At 40.3% G+C, this 12,332-nt stretch overlaps 2 protein-coding genes across 2 annotated transcripts in view; both read right to left on the minus strand.

Moving 5' to 3' along the window:
- Positions 1 to 6,959, minus strand: part of LOC107706189 (cysteine and histidine-rich protein 1) — a 13,205-nt gene extending 6,246 nt beyond the window's left edge. Inside the window, exons 1-2 of the mRNA XM_016509799.1 lie at positions 5,922 to 6,959; positions 3,182 to 3,420 (exon numbers count right to left, since the gene is read on the minus strand). Coding sequence (XP_016365285.1) covers positions 3,182 to 3,420; positions 5,922 to 6,227 — 545 coding nt within the window. The 5' untranslated portion in view covers positions 6,228 to 6,959. The remainder of the gene's footprint in view (positions 1 to 3,181; positions 3,421 to 5,921) is intronic.
- A 1,687-nt stretch (positions 6,960 to 8,646) lies between these two features.
- dclk3 (doublecortin-like kinase 3) overlaps positions 8,647 to 12,332 on the minus strand; it is an 8,707-nt gene continuing 5,021 nt past the window's right edge. The window contains exons 4-6 of the mRNA XM_016509797.1: positions 10,161 to 10,293; positions 9,812 to 9,979; positions 8,647 to 9,257 (exon numbers count right to left, since the gene is read on the minus strand). Coding sequence (XP_016365283.1) covers positions 8,803 to 9,257; positions 9,812 to 9,979; positions 10,161 to 10,293 — 756 coding nt within the window. The 3' untranslated portion in view covers positions 8,647 to 8,802. The remainder of the gene's footprint in view (positions 9,258 to 9,811; positions 9,980 to 10,160; positions 10,294 to 12,332) is intronic.

Below are 12,332 nucleotides of genomic sequence, written 5' to 3' on the forward strand. Positions count from 1 at the left end.
GCGACAACACCGTCGGCTTTCGTCGCCGCTAGTTCTTTGAAGTCGGCTTGGTGTGCCCCGGCCTTTAGAGTTTATCCGAGGATAGTGTAACAGATCACACGCACCTGCAGTGCTTCTGTGAATGGAGAAAACAGAATAAAACGATAGGCTTACATAAAAAGGAACATATAGGCATATACACAAAATATATTTCACTTAAATCATTGACAGATTAACAAAACGAAAGAAAAAAAATGTGCTGAGTTGCGGTTCATTGAGGCGATCCAAAGTTCTCGGAAAGGAAAACTAGACGGCAGAAAGTAGTTTTCTTTATTTTACAAAAGCTTTACAGTTTTATTTATTTTACAGTTTATTTTGCAAAAGTTTTGAATGATGTCTTGCTTGTATGACCATATTGCTCTGGCGCCTCACACACATGCAGACACAACATATTTTTGCGACATTGCAGCCTGTTCATTATCAAAATAAAATACAGAAACGTAAGAAATAAATTAAAGAAATGTATAAAAAGTTGCACTGCTCCGTTGTACAATCTGTTGCATTCAGCGTGACCACCGCCTCACTGTGCTGATATAGCCAATGTGAAGGATGATGTTTTACGTTGATGCGAGTGTAGTATAGTCATGGCCAAAACTTTTGGCAGCTTTGTGTTTTGCAAAGTTTGCTGCTTCAGTATTTGTAGATTATTTTTCCACATGTTTCTATGGCATACTGAAAAACAATGATAAGCATGCGGATCCAAAATTTTAATGTAATGATCTTTGAGCCTCTTTTTAATTACTCTTGCTTTGTGACATTCTGCTCCATCATGCTGGAAAATGCACGGATCATCACCAAATATCTCATGGATCGTTGGAAGAAGTCGCTCTTGCAGGACGTTTTGATACCATGAGGCCAGCGCAGAAGCTAATATGGGCAGAATTATGAGAGAGCCCACTCCCTTGGTTGAAAAAGGGTCAACACTATAAATACTGACTCCTTATATTCATGGCAGTGTTCTTGGGCAGAAGTATGAGAGAGCCCTCTCCCTTGGTTGAAAAGCAACCCCACACATGGATGATCTCAGGATGCTTCACTGTTGGCACAACACAGGACTCATGGTAGCGTTCACCTTTTCTTGACTAGTACTCATTCACACTTTCACATGTGCTGCTGATATGATTAGTCAATTAATGTTAGCTGGTCATTTTGTGTCAGGATAAAAAAACAGTGAAATTAGTTTTTTTGTGAAAAGTTCATTTTTTGGCCAATGAAGCTTTTAGCAATTATTTAAAATGCATCTGATCACTCTACACAATAATCTAGAAACAATGTGAATGAACACCACAACAGCTTAAGCAGCAAACTTTGCAAAACACAAAATTTATGTCACTTTATGTCAATTTATGTTATGTCCTAAGCCTAGCCTATAATAAATAATATTTTAGCATCCAGATATGTCGCGAATATGTAAACATTTGGATTTGTGCCGAATGAGAGAGGTAGGCATCAGTTTCACCTTAAATTCATTTGTTTTTGGATTGAGGTTTTTATAGCCTAAACGCATAGCCTTAACTTTAGAGGATTTGTTGTGGAGAGGAACTAATAACGGTGTTTATTATGTTTGTAAACATTTTGCTTTACTGGCATTTTAGCCTACATTATTTCTGAATTTAATAATAAAATGCGACGTGAGCCTAGCCTTCTGTGGTTTTTTTTACTCTCAAACCCGCAATATTATAGGCTACAAGTAGTGTTTTTTTTTTTTTTTTTAATTTTTAATCTTAAAAAATACTTTAATGTCTTTAAAGTGTTAATAGATTTTTTTCTTTTGTTTAGTAGCCTACATTTGGCCAAAATCTAGAAAAGATGATGCTGTAGCCTATTGGCCATGACTAAGCACAGTGGGTTAAGATACCAGATTTTTTTTTTTTTTTGAGTAAAGAAAACGCTATACTTTATTATTATTATTAGCCTATTATAGGCAAAGAAAAATTTTTTTTTTTTAAATAATGTTATTAACCCGTATTTCTTCTTCTCGAACCAGTTTCGGAACGGTAATAATACAGAGGAATGCAGGAACAGAAACGTTAAAAATATCGATTCTGCTCGGAGTGAACCGATCAAATTTTTTTTTTCAAGCCCTGTTTATAATTAATATTACAGTTATATCAAATTTTGAAGAGACTTTTATTTTCTGAGTGAATGTATGAGACTTGTATAGTCCAAGCCAAATGAATATATTTACATGTCTTTACGACTAGATGAGGAATTTACTCAATTTAAACGAATTGCCACCACTGATTGCAATTACATATTTCCACCAAAATCTCAATGACTCCATGGCCATCTTAGTAATGTCAAATCACTCGAAAAATTCGAGCTTAAAAAGCATCTTCTAAAAAAAATCTTTTTACAATGCTAAATGTGTGCTTGTAATCATGTCTGGATTTGTTCCCGGTTGCATCACTTATAAAGTTCAGTTGTAAATTTATTTTCATTACATTTCACTAAAACAGACACAAACTTCACTTTTAAACAAAATGTTGACTGCTTTTTGCAAGTTGTAATAGCACAACATTATGTCACCATGAAATCAATATTGACAATTTTGTAGTATTTATAAAAGATTGATCCTTTTTTTTTTTTTTGAAAAGTCATGCATCTTCATAATCTTTAATCAAAAACATTAACATTCCCGTTGCCTTGCAAAGACATCTCCTCTCCCATGATGACAAACACCAGCACAAGGGCTGGACAAAAACGGTTGTCCACTGGCCAGATGAGTTTCAATCCTTCCCCTCTAGCAACCAGTCACTCACAAGAAACGATCGCAAAAATGAGCAAACGGCAACGGTCTAATCAATTCCCGATGGACAAATGCAAGTCCCCATATTTGTTTCTCATTTGAGAAGCTGTGTCATTTGGATAAACGTCATATAAGTGAAGGAAAATGGTTGCAATTTCCATTTTATGCAAACTTTAATTAGCACTGGCTTTTAGGATAAAAAGTCTTTTGGAATATAGCACAATCCACAGCAATACGAATTCACACTTAAAGGTGGCGTGTTGTGCTGAAAATGAATGAATTACAAACAGAGTGGCACAGCTATTTAGTGAATTCACCCCTATGGCTTTACATATGTGTTGTACATAATCTGGCTGATTCGGGGGTCTGTTTTGTGAACTGGTGCAACAGTACCTGTCCTGGCACTCCTCTGTTTGATGACGGTCCAGGCTGGAGCGAGGGAACTGTTTGAGGCAGTAGCTGCACTCAGAGGGCAGTTCACTCACGGCTTTCTCCACCGCCAGGTTCCTGCAACACAGACTCTTACTGATCTCACAGCGGCAGTTGGGACACGTGGCCTGCTCCTCTTTTAGACGCGCGTCAGCAAGCAGGTGGATGAAGCAGCCTGCGCACATCAGGTGCCCATTTGTACACTGTGAAATGAGAGCACATCTTCACAGAGCTGTAACATTTTCACAAAGCGTTTTTACACTAAACACAATGTATGTGTTCTTCTCAAGGAGCGTGTTTTTAATAAATGTACTGTTCTTGTTATGATGGAATTTCCTAATTTTCCCCAAAAAGACACAAAGTAGTAGTTTCCTGAATGATTTAAGGAGAAATAAGGAACCTCAATTTTGCTGCATCTGTACAACCGCTTGAATGTAATGTGGCAATGACAGCATGCTCATCTTTAAAGAGATCATATCACAAGGAAAGACATTTTACTTGGAAGCATTACATACTATGAAAACTTTGTGACGTCACTAATGAAATGCATCAACACATAGACGTCCACGTTTACACATCAGTGAAGCCTACTGGGTGCCAAGTCACTGTGAGGTAATAAGGTAATTATTATTCCTAAACACAACTAAGTATAATCAAAATAAATTAAAAAAAAAAAAATGTAAAAAATGCTTGTCAAACCTTGGGCTGTTCCCCCAGTGTGTGGTGCCTTCTGCTCTGAATACACTTCCATAAAGATCCCAAAGATTATCAAAGAGTCGCTGAAGTTTTTTTTTTTTTTAGCAAGAACCCAATTCATTTCAGTCCGAAATTAACAGTATGTGCAGAGCATTTCAGCACAGAGAAAATGCTTAGCACTTTTGCTTAAGTGGATCTTAATGGGAAAAAGAATAATAATTATGAATAATAAAAAAAAGACCTATTTAGGGTAAGAGAGAGTTATTATGAAATCAGTTTCAAAACCTTTCATTCCTTGTATAAAAATGTACTCTTACAAGTCGTCAATTGCTTTTATCTCATTTGTGTCTAACATAGCAATTTCAGTTTATACTTTATTTCAAGGTGTCCTTGTTACAGTGTAATTACACTTTTAAGTACTGAGTAATATCAATTAACAGCTTGTACTTACTGTAGGATTAGGCTTTGGTTTAGGGTTACTTGCATGTAATTATGCTTAATTTACTGTTATAGTAAGTACATGCAACGTAACAAGGATGATGTAAAATACATATAACAAAAACATAATTTGTTAATGAATACAATACTTCCTCCATTTTATGCTCCAATCAACTCAATTAAAAACAGCTTTTATTTTAAATTAGCTTTTTTATATTTTGGGTTTTTATTTTACTTATAAAGTTTTAGTCATTTTCATTAGTTTTTGTTTTTAAAAATATTTCTATTTAGCTTTATTTTAATTTTAGTTTTAGTCATTTTAATACTTCAACTTATTTTATTTTAGTCACCAAAACAAATATTCTAAATTTCATTAAATTTTTCATATAAAAAATATATATTTTAGCTTCAATTAACAGAAATTATTTTAATATATTTAGTTTTAGTTAACTACAATTACACTGACTATTCTAGTTTCATGATTAATTCAAAGTTTCCTTTGAATAACTGTTAGTAAGCTGTTACTAATTCACCAGCTGATCTATATCACAGGAGGTAAACTGCAATGTCAAGTCTGTGTTTGATTAATTCAGTGAGCAGCTGATTTGAGTTCTTCTTGGCTTGTTTGTTTTGCTTCAGGGTGTGCACATGTTCGCCTCATTTGATGGGATTCAAACCCTGATTCAGTAATAAACGGATTACATGGCATGAGCTTAATAGCGCTGATGCAGTGTGACACATCCTCCCTGAATCACATGCTACTTTTAGGGGTCAGTGTGAGAGGATGCCGGTGTATCTCATGCACGGTTTCATTTGTATGTCTAAAACTTCCTCTCTAGTTTCAATATAGGCCTGTCAGTGCCGCAATCATCACATTGACACATGCTCAAACAAAAAGACCACTGTATTGTGGATTTATTCAATTATCCAAACACATTAGATTAATAAATGGACACAAAATGTTAACAAGGGTATGCAAACACCACAACAAAGTGTGTGAAAGCATGAGAGGAAGTTCTTTTACAGCATGTTTGGCCTGTGGCATCAGATGGATATTATATGGGGGTGCATATTTGGGGGAGGGGTGATCAGGAGAGGCCAGCAGTGATTGGGTTAAACAGGTCATGTGACCACCCTAATTGTCATGTTTGCCATTGAAGGCAAAAAAAAAAACGCTGCTCAGGTCAGTATTACATCCGAGTGTAACATCTGAAGCCTAAAAAATATAACTTCATACCAGCTCTTTAAAAAAAAAAAAATAACCCATGTACCTGAAATGGCAAATGTGTGAATAAGCATTTTATTCGACATTTAATCACACATTATGAGTCACAGACATTGTGTAATCACCTATATTGTTTAGAAATAGACAAACAATAGACAAACAATCACAATGGCAAAAAGATTCACAATTATAACCCCCTTTGTCTCATATCTATAATAACGGACTGTATATATCTTACATTCCAAGAGGATGCTGTGTTATTATGAACTTTTATATCTGCATTGTGTTCGTACATCGTACATAAGGATTTCTCTGCGCTGTAAGCTTCATAATGGCATTGTTTACCTGGTACACCGAGGCTTTAGGCAGGTCCAGACACACCGTGCAGCACAGCACCGAGTACAGGCGCTCCTCGAGCTTCCCCGCTTCTCCTTCCTGCTGCCTCACGCGTTTCTTGGGCGGCGCGTCCGGGTCGGCCTCAGAACCAGAACCGTCTCTCCGCACACCGGACTCCTCCTGGATACCCGCCAGTCCGGCGCTCCCCGGGCCAGCGTCCAGGGCGCCCCCCACAGGACCGACACCCAGACCCGATGATGAGGAGCCTGGCGCGGCCGCAACGCCTAATTCCATCCGCTCTTCCATCGAAGACATCCGACTGAGTCTCCGGGGATATTTGGGCTGACCGAGCACAGGATCCGCTGATTGTCAGGGTGAGATTTCCAGGATTTTTCAAGCTACTTGGCTGGCCTGTAATGATGGGGGGTCTGGACAGCCAACAATGCACTCAGTTAAACCATCAAGCGTCAGTTCAAATAGGTAAATTTTGGGTAATATGACACTAAGTTATGGGACAGTGAATAGATATTCATCTGTGTTTTACTGCGGTTTGGCGTGCATGGATGCCTGTATTTTTTGGATAGATCTCAGGTAAGCTTCAGCTCTCAGCTTGTGCAGAGGGAGAAAAAAACAGCTAAGACTCAACAAAACAACAGGCTGTTGTTTAGTGCCGTTATCCGCCGTGACAGCACGCGCACAGCGACTCTCCGCGACCCAGCCGGGCTCTTCTCCTCCGGTCCACCTTCCGATCACAACCGAACCACTCCGACACGATCCGGATTCGCCCGAAAGCCTAAAAGTTATGTTTACTGCAGAGTCTCTTCGATAGTCCTTCCCTTAAGCTACACTGCCATCTTTGTTTTTTTCCTGTCTGTCTCCTCCTCTCCCCCTGTCCGCCTGTCCCTCTCTGATTCCGCCTATCCGAGCTCGGTTTACTCGGAGCGGGGTGAAGATCAGGCGAATACCGTCGACCGTTATTGATCTGTCAGTGAATGCGTCGCCACTAGTAATGATGGCCGTTCTGCCCTTCTCTTTCGCGCTGTCTGATTGGCTGCAACACATGTTGTGCTTCATCAGATGACGGGGGATATTTAAAGAGCTATGCGTTGCGCATGCGCATCGGCCTCCTGCGGGTCATGGCTGAAGCTTTTTTTAAGAGAAAGGTGACCAAAAACTTTTGTTATTTGAATAGCGGGATGCTTGGTTTTGTTAGTACAGTTATTTTCAATTTTGCTGTGCTATTTTGTCGTATTATTGTCGTGGTGATTATATTTTAAAGTAAGATTAATAGATGACAAAACCTTTTCATACCTTGGTCAAAATCCCCTAACACCCCTCATATGCGACAAAATGGCAACGTCATCGTGGGGCATCATTCAAAATGATCGTACTTGACAGAATAGTAAATGCAAGACCTGAGTAAATTATTTGATTTGGTATGTAGGTTTGAAAAATGTCAAGTGTGGTCTTTTAATTTATTTTTATTTATTCCTTTTCATTTTATTTTGACCCGAAACTAGAGTGAGCCCCGGGGGGAGGGGAAACGGCCTCAGCCAATCAAATGTCGAGGTCTATGATGGACTAGCTTGGTCGAGACAGCTGTCAGTCTTGACTGCCCAGTTTGAATGAGCTGTGTGTTTCACTGGGGGGATGGGATGGGAGTGTGTTTGTATGTGTCTTCCTGATTACTGGACTGGATACTAAAAAATATGACTTATAATATGCATACAGCAATGTAATACATAAGGTATTAGTAATGAAGCTGAGATTAATAATTTGTTATTTGCACATTACAACTGTAGTACACTTAAAATAGCACATTTCACAACTTTGGGTTTGTTTTGAGACATACCACAATGAAGGTTGAAAGACTGAAGTCACCTGACAAGGACAAAGGCTTTATTCATTAATAATTACTCTGAACAACTTGATATCTCAAAAATTGTAAGTGTTAAAACAAAAGGTGAACAGAAGTAAGAAAATAAACATTTTTATCATAACAACATTATTTTACTCACCAAATTATAGAAACGTGTAACGAACAGCTAATAAACATTAATTGTCTTAGCCTACAGTCTAAAACATTTAACATTTATACAGTACTCAAAATGTTTCAAAAAGACCTCTGATTTGAAAAACAACTTTTTAGCTTATTACTAGTTAGTCAACCCAACTAACATTCCCACAAACATTGGCAGAGGCCAAGCTTGACCGATACATTTTTGATACATATTAAAAATGAAATGCCTTTCTTTTAAAATAACACAGATTAAGATGAAATACAGAATAATCAGAGGTTTTTACATACAAAAACAACAATACAACATAAATTGTCCTTACTACTGTCTGTAGTCAGTAAATAATGTCTCGTAATAATAGTTACTTAAATGTCCCAGATCATTTCATTATTGACCTGTAAGCACACACAGAATTTATACAGAATTCTGAAATTCTAATTTGTTTTTTAAATATTGGATTATACATTAAGCTGCCAAGAAGAGTGCACTATAAGCGCCTTTGAATACATTTAACCATATTTACACTAATTCAGCAGATTTCCCTCCATAATGAGTGCAGAAATGTGCAGATCAGTGCAGATTTCATCAGGGCCTGGTGATCAGGATAAAAACAGTGAATTCTCAGTCAGAATCAGTGCTAAGAGTATACGTGTAGGCTTGAGAGTATGAGAAGACACTAGATGTTATTTACTATGGAGTATTTGTTCTTTTTTTTCCTCAGGTGTACCGTCCCACTTTGTTATGTTTCGCATGGCTTGTTTAGTTCTGACTCTTTTAGTCTTTTCATATATCATTGGTTTCTTCTAGTCACTTGTTTATGCTGCGGCTTCTTCAGTCTTCACTGCCCGCTAACTAACTCATTTCTCAGCAGGTCACTCTTGTTTTGTGTCAGTGTCTTCTTGCTGTGCTGGTTTCTCAGGTTTGTGCTGATCTGTGGTATATTGCTTGTTCGTGGTGGTGTCTTCTGCATTTTGTTGATTGCTTGTCATGTTATGAATCTCTTGAATTTGCTGGTCTCTGTCATGCATGTTAATATCGGGTTCATAATTATTATTATTTAGTATGTTCTCGTAAATTTGTGCTGCATGACATTTCTCTGCCAACAATTCTGGTTTGCTAGAATCACTCTTATTTTCACCACTTTCCACCTGTCTGCTCAGTTTCTGCTGGTTGCGCCTCTCAGCTGTGGAGTCAGTGGCCTTTATCGCCCCCTTATGGTCTTTTTGTGCTGTTGCATGCTGAAGCCAGTCGTGCTGCAGGGTTTGACTAGCTGTCAAACGCCTTTTCGGGTTGACCTCCAGCAAAGCCCTGACTAGAGCTTTAGCCCCTGGAAAACACAGACATCAGCACTTATCATATTTCTAGATTACAGCATCTAAATTACAGAATATATGAAGGGTTAAACGGAATAGTTCAACCAGAAATGAAAATTCTCTCATTTACTCCACCGTTGAATAAAGTGCACAAATTGTAATGACTTGGTGCAAACTGTAATGGAGCTTCTTGAAAGAAAGTATGCCATACGAGTTTAAAAACAATATGGGATTGAGTAAATGATGATAGACTTTACTTTTTTGATTGATCTAACACTTAAAGGGGTCATATGATGCGATTTCAATTTTTCCTTTCTCTTTGGAGTGTTACAAGCTCTTGGTGCATAAAGAAGATCTGTAAAGTTGCAAACACTAAAGTCTCAAAACCAAAGAGATATTCTTTATTTATGTTAAGAGTTAACCAAGCCTTGTTTTTTGAACTTTAAACCGCATAAACACATTTCATTACACCAAATACACAAAATAATGTTCTTTTTAGCAGCATCATATGATCCCTTTAAATCACTTTATTTGTATGGGGGTCAAATGCTGGAGTTCAGTATCTCACCCTCAGATACATTATCCCAGTAAGGGGACAGAAAGTGGACTTCTCCTTTCTGGATGAGACGGAATAGTTCCTCTTGATTACGATCTGGACTGCGGAACGGAGGAAACCCGCTCAGCAGGACAAACAGTATGACACCCATCGCCCAAACGTCTACTCCAACACCGTAACCTGTTCATACATAGACATATACATATGCATAGCTGAACATTTGAAATATCATGTCAAATGTTAGTGTCAGATCATGTTACTAATAGTTTTAAACCTTAGTGTTTGAGATTTTGGACAGAGCTGTAGCTTGTTTTTTTTTGTGTCCAACCAGTCCCAGCTCATCTAAATGTACAGACTTTACCTATCTCAGCAAGTATCTCTGGAGCAACATATGTAGGTGTGCCACAGACTGTGAACACTGGCTCCGTTACCACCATGGCTAATCCAAAATCAGCCAACTTCAGATTCAAGCATCCATTGCCATGACGCTGTACCTAAAGAAACAAAAAAGAGATATAATATGAGCTGAATATTATATATTATATTATACTTCTTTTTAAATACATGTCCAATTTTCAAAATGATGAATAAAGTAGCTGGTTGCAAAGTACTGCAGGTTTTTTGAGGTAATGAGCTACTTGTTCCAACGAGTGGCGCTGTAGCGCGAACAAACTTTACATCGCTGCTTTTATCATCTCGGTTATGTATGTAAACTTGGTTCCCTGAATAGGGAACGAGATGCTGCGATGACGTCATCGCTTTGGGAACATCTTCGGTGTGATGAATGTCTGAAGCCCTTATACCATCACGCCAATTCATTGGCCAAATAGCGCTTAGCACCGCCCCCAATGCGCACGTAGGTGAGCTATATAGTGTGCTGCGCGCTATTTTCATCAGATTTCCACTGATTTACGAAGGAAGCGCTATCAAGGTACGGAACGGCCCAGCATCGCAGCATCTCGTTCCCCTATTCAGGGAACCAAGGTTACATACGTAACCGAGATGTTCCCTCTCATAGGCTCACTTCGATGCTGCGATGACGTCATCGCTTTGGGAACATCTTGGAAAAAGGGGAGAGGCCTACGGGGCTGAGACGGAGTGCGGCTGGACAAAAATCGATCGTCCAGTTTCAACTGGATCTGATTTTGCGCCGGCTCGCTTTCCCACTCTAACCCCAGCTTATCCACAGCGCGCGTTACAACGTCTAATAGTTCGCTGTAAGACGGGGAAGTGCGTTTCTCCTGTCCACTCGGAGGGAGAGAACTGCACAGTTCGCCCAATAAATCCTCCGAATCGGAGGCTGCTGTGGACAGCACGTCTTCATCATACGGCATACAACCGAAAGACATCGCATCGCGAGCTTCCGGGGTAGGCCGCAAAGAAACGGGATAGCGGGGGTTAGACGCAAGGCCTACTTTATTTGAGAAGGCCGTGAACCTCGAGCGCAATGCTTTTAGCCGTAGGCTATCACAGTGTCGACAATCAGAAAGGCCGCTAAGCGCCGCTTCTTGGACGGCAGCAGAGGGCGTGACTTCCAAGACGGAGCGGAATTTGGAGCGAGATGTGCCGCGAGAGTCTCTTCTACGGCTGGCATCGCCGCGTAGCCGTGATCTGCCATTTTAGAAACCGTGGCGAAATCAGCGGCAGCAGGATTAGTGATGCGCGCTGAAAAAGGTTGTTTCCAAGACCTTGAAACCTCGTGGTGGAGGTCTTGGAAGAAGGGGAGAGGCCTACGGGGCTGAGACGGAGTGCGGCTCACAGTTCGCCCAATAAATCCTCCGAATCGGAGGCTGCTGTGGACAGCACGTCTTCATCATACGGCATACAACCAAAAGACATCGCATCGCGAGCTTCCGGGGTAGACCGCAAATTATCATTGACGAAGACCACGGGATCCCCGTAGCGCTCCTCGAGCGCTTGCACATGGCCTGGAGAGAGCGAGAGAAAAGGAGAGAAAGGAGAGAACTCACCCTCTAAGCGCTTCGGCTCGCATGCGTCACCCCAAGCAACCGTCTCGTGCGGCGCGTGCGGCGCCTGCGACCGTCTCGTGCGGCGCCTCGGCAACCGCAGAAACGGGATAGCGGGGGTTAGACGCGAGGCCTACTTTATTTGAGAAGGCCGCGAACCTCGAGCGCAGTGCTTTTAGCCGTAGGCTATCACAGTGTCGACAATCAGAAAGGCCGCTAAGCGCCGCTTGGGCATGCTGTAGGCCCAAACATTGCACGCACCTGTCATGAGTGTCTCGAGTGTCTCCGAACCTGTCACACGGCTCGATGCATCTCCTGTAGCTCATCGTGTCCGCTGAAGAGGAGTAAGAGGAGTAATAGAAGGAATTAGCTAAGAACACGACAAAAGAACGCTTTCCTACGGGCGACAGATGATTCGCTTCCTGAAGGAAATGAAATCTGATGAAAATAACTCGCAGCACGCTATATAGCTCACCTACGTGCGCTTTGGGGGCGGTGCTAAGCGCTATTTGGCCAATGAATTGGCGTGATGGTATAAGGGCTTCAGACATTCGTCACACCGAAGA

Source organism: Sinocyclocheilus rhinocerous, unplaced genomic scaffold, assembly GCF_001515625.1.
Source record: "Sinocyclocheilus rhinocerous isolate Xijiao unplaced genomic scaffold, SAMN03320098_v1.1 scaffold53, whole genome shotgun sequence".
Lineage (NCBI taxonomy): Eukaryota > Metazoa > Chordata > Actinopteri > Cypriniformes > Cyprinidae > Sinocyclocheilus > Sinocyclocheilus rhinocerous.